Below are 2,980 nucleotides of genomic sequence, written 5' to 3'. Positions count from 1 at the left end.
TCCAGGAGGTTGGCCGCCTATCCTAGATATTCCCATTTCCAAGAATATCCCGGGCTCGATCTGGTTTAGTATCAAGGTGATTCTTTTTCTGTTTCTATATATATGGGTCCGTGCAGCATTTCCACGATATCGTTATGATCAATTAATGGGACTTGGCCGGAAAGTGTTCTTGCCTCTATCATTAGCTCGGGTAGTCCCTGTTTCTGGTGTTTTAGTCACCTTTCAATGGCTCCCTTAATTATGTGCGAGGAAGTGAAAACAAACACGTGAGACCAAAGGAGTGGAATTCAATGGAACGACTACAAGCGGGAGAGGAAATTCCCTATTGACTAAAGGGAAGGAGGCTAGTCCCCGAAAATGCCTTTTTGAAGTTGGGGCTAAAAATTCATACATAAGGAAGAAGGGGTCTTTGCTATTCCTGTTAGAGAATGCGTTGTTAGCCTTACAGAATGCGCTGCACATCTATCATTTCATGTCGGCTCTCCCGCTGTTGGTGGTTTAGAGGTAGGATTCAGCTTAGGATATTGATTGAGTGAAGTAGGGTTCGGTGAAAGATTAAATAGAAGTAGGACATCCAATCTAAAGTAAAGTATGCCAGAACTCGTAGCCTTGTTGAAAGAGTCTCCTCTTTCTTGTCTTTCTTCTCTCCTAAGAGGAAGGTCTCGAAAAGACCAATTGAAGCTTTCAAGGGCATCACATCATAATTTTAACGATGTAATTTTTTGGCGAGTTCGGCCAGGAGAGGCCAGGATCGCTTGGTAAGCAAGCAATCCGTTAAACGGCGCCAACTCCCCATTCCTTCTCTTCTTTCTTTTTTAAAGTCACGATCGTTTCAATCCGGTGTTTTCGCGGATCTGGGAAGCGCTGGTTCGAATCCAGCTCGTGACAAGACCTTTTTGATTTTTGCCTATGATGGTTGTCCTGCTGTTACTTAACTCGGTCAAGAGGAATAAACTTATAATATCGTAGCTGCTCATAATTATTTTGGCCGATTGATCTTCCAATATGCTAGTTTCAACAACTCTCGTTCGTTACACTTCTTCTTAGCTGCTTGGCCTGTAGTGGGTATCTGGTTCACTGCTTTAGGTATCAGCACTATGGCATTCAACCTAAATGGTTGAAATTTCAACCAATCCGTAGTTGATAGCCAAGGCCGCGTAATTAAGACTTGGGCTGATATCATTAACCGTGCTAACCTTGGTATGGAAGTTATGCATGAACGTAATGCTCATAACTTCCCTCTAGACCTAGCTGCTATCGTACTCCCCTAGTGCTTCCATCAAGCCGACTCACTAATGTGAATAGGTTATACAGAAGGGTGGGTTGGTTATATACTCTTATGCGCGTTCCTTCTTCGAACCTTTTGGTATGTATTGCCCCCTAACTAAAGATCAGATCTACCAGACAATAAACTAAATTCCGCACTGCTGCTGAGTCGTCGGACTTATCCACCAAGGGATTCGTGGAATTTCTGTGGATTGCGTTGGGGGAAATCTACCAAAGCTAGGCAGATAGATAGACTCCTTTCCCGCTGCTAAGGGAAAGCAAGAAAAAAAATGATTGTTTTTTAACCAGCGCCCTCTTTTGGGTATGCAGGTACTAAGAGTCCTCTCACTACCAACCAGCAGACATCATCTGGCTGGGTCTTGCCGGTATCAACAACGAGGAAGAAATAACCAAATGGAAACAGCAACTCACTATGGCTCTTGGCCCAGACAACGTCCTAGGCGTAGGGGAGATCGGAGCAACAGGGAACGCCTAGACGACGTTTAACCGCTTATAAATTTGGGCTGCAGTAAGTAGATCGAGAGGTCGTTCCGCCCCTTGTCCCCGAATAAGGGGAATTTTTTCTCAAAAAATCTTGCTCCAATCTGACCTAGCTGGCGAGCGATCCCAGTTCGCGACAGAGAACAAGACAGCAAGCGAGCGTACCTTTGTTCGCTTCTTCTCCACCAAGCACGGAAGTTTAAGGATAACTGTAGGTCGGTGGCTACCTAAGGAAACTCCGATTCGATCCGTCCCCCGGCTGGGAGGCATCTACCTCATCCCGATCACAAGGAGAGGTTCACTATGATGGGGGGTACTTTTCTTTTTCCCTTCCGGAAAAAATGAAATGAATAGGGGACCATCCTTTTGTTGCGGCATGCTCCTCAGATTTACGGATTCGCAGGGGGCCTCAGGCCCTACTTAGTTGACTGACAATGAAAAAGGCTTGCGAAACTAAGTAGCGCCCTTTCCTTTTTGTTTGAATAACCCATTCTCATTATCTTTCATAAGTAAAGTAGGCAAACCTATAGGTCCTTAGTAGCGTTGAGAAAGAAGAAAGAGCCGGTTAAAAGAAAGCGAATCTTTTTACCTTTTTTCTCTTCTTTCTATTTTTTATATAATCTAAATAAATAGATTCTTAATTATATTATAGGCTAGCTTGACAAGCAACCCTTCCTCTTGATCTGAGGTGCGAAGAGAAAGATCTTTTTTTTTATGACTTCCACTTATCGATCCGGCCCCAGAAAAGTGACCGGCCAGGGCCCTATTGATAAATGAAAGAAAGGGTTTATGAGCCCTAGCCCTGTAAGCCCACACCTGTGTAGAGTAGATCGTTCAACACCTGCGGCACAAACCCATTTTTGACCTATTGGTCCTAGTATCATAGGCGACCGAACGGCCGCCCCCTAATTACTAGACCAACCTGCTATAATAATTCCATAAACACCTAGCGAAGATATGGCAAACAAATAAAGTAGCCCTATGTTCGGATCTGACAATACCATACCATAATCAAAAGGTACAACGGCCCGAGCGACCAGACTTAACATAAATGTAGCCACTGGAGCCATTCTAAAAAGGGAGAAATTAGCACTACTTGGTGAAATAGGTTCTTTTAGAATCAATTTAAAACCATCTGCTAGAGGTTGTAACAATCCAAACGATCCCACTACATCAGGACCCTTTCGACGTTGCACAAAAGCCATTACTTTAC

The 2,980-nt window shown here is 44.0% G+C and overlaps 2 protein-coding genes across 2 annotated transcripts in view; both read left to right on the top strand.

The window, feature by feature from the left end:
• Positions 1 to 680, top strand: part of LOC115999447 — a 4,232-nt gene extending 3,552 nt beyond the window's left edge. Inside the window, exon 4 of the mRNA XM_031239296.1 lies at positions 1 to 680. This exon is cut by the window's left edge and continues 1,829 nt beyond it. The gene's annotated coding sequence lies outside the window, so the exon portion shown is untranslated.
• Positions 681 to 912: 232 nt separating this feature from the next.
• LOC115999446 lies at positions 913 to 2,173 on the top strand. The gene is given in 5 exon segments (XM_031239295.1): positions 913 to 926; positions 1,391 to 1,473; positions 1,576 to 1,652; positions 1,734 to 1,784; positions 1,787 to 2,173. Coding segments are annotated over 5 exon segments (513 nt in total). The 3' UTR covers positions 2,075 to 2,173.
• The last annotated feature ends 807 nt before the right edge of the window (positions 2,174 to 2,980 follow it).

This window comes from Ipomoea triloba, chromosome 12 (assembly GCF_003576645.1).
Source record: "Ipomoea triloba cultivar NCNSP0323 chromosome 12, ASM357664v1".
NCBI lineage: Eukaryota > Viridiplantae > Streptophyta > Magnoliopsida > Solanales > Convolvulaceae > Ipomoea > Ipomoea triloba.
Note: the sequence above shows the minus strand (reverse complement) of the source record. Positions and strands in the feature narration are given on the sequence as shown.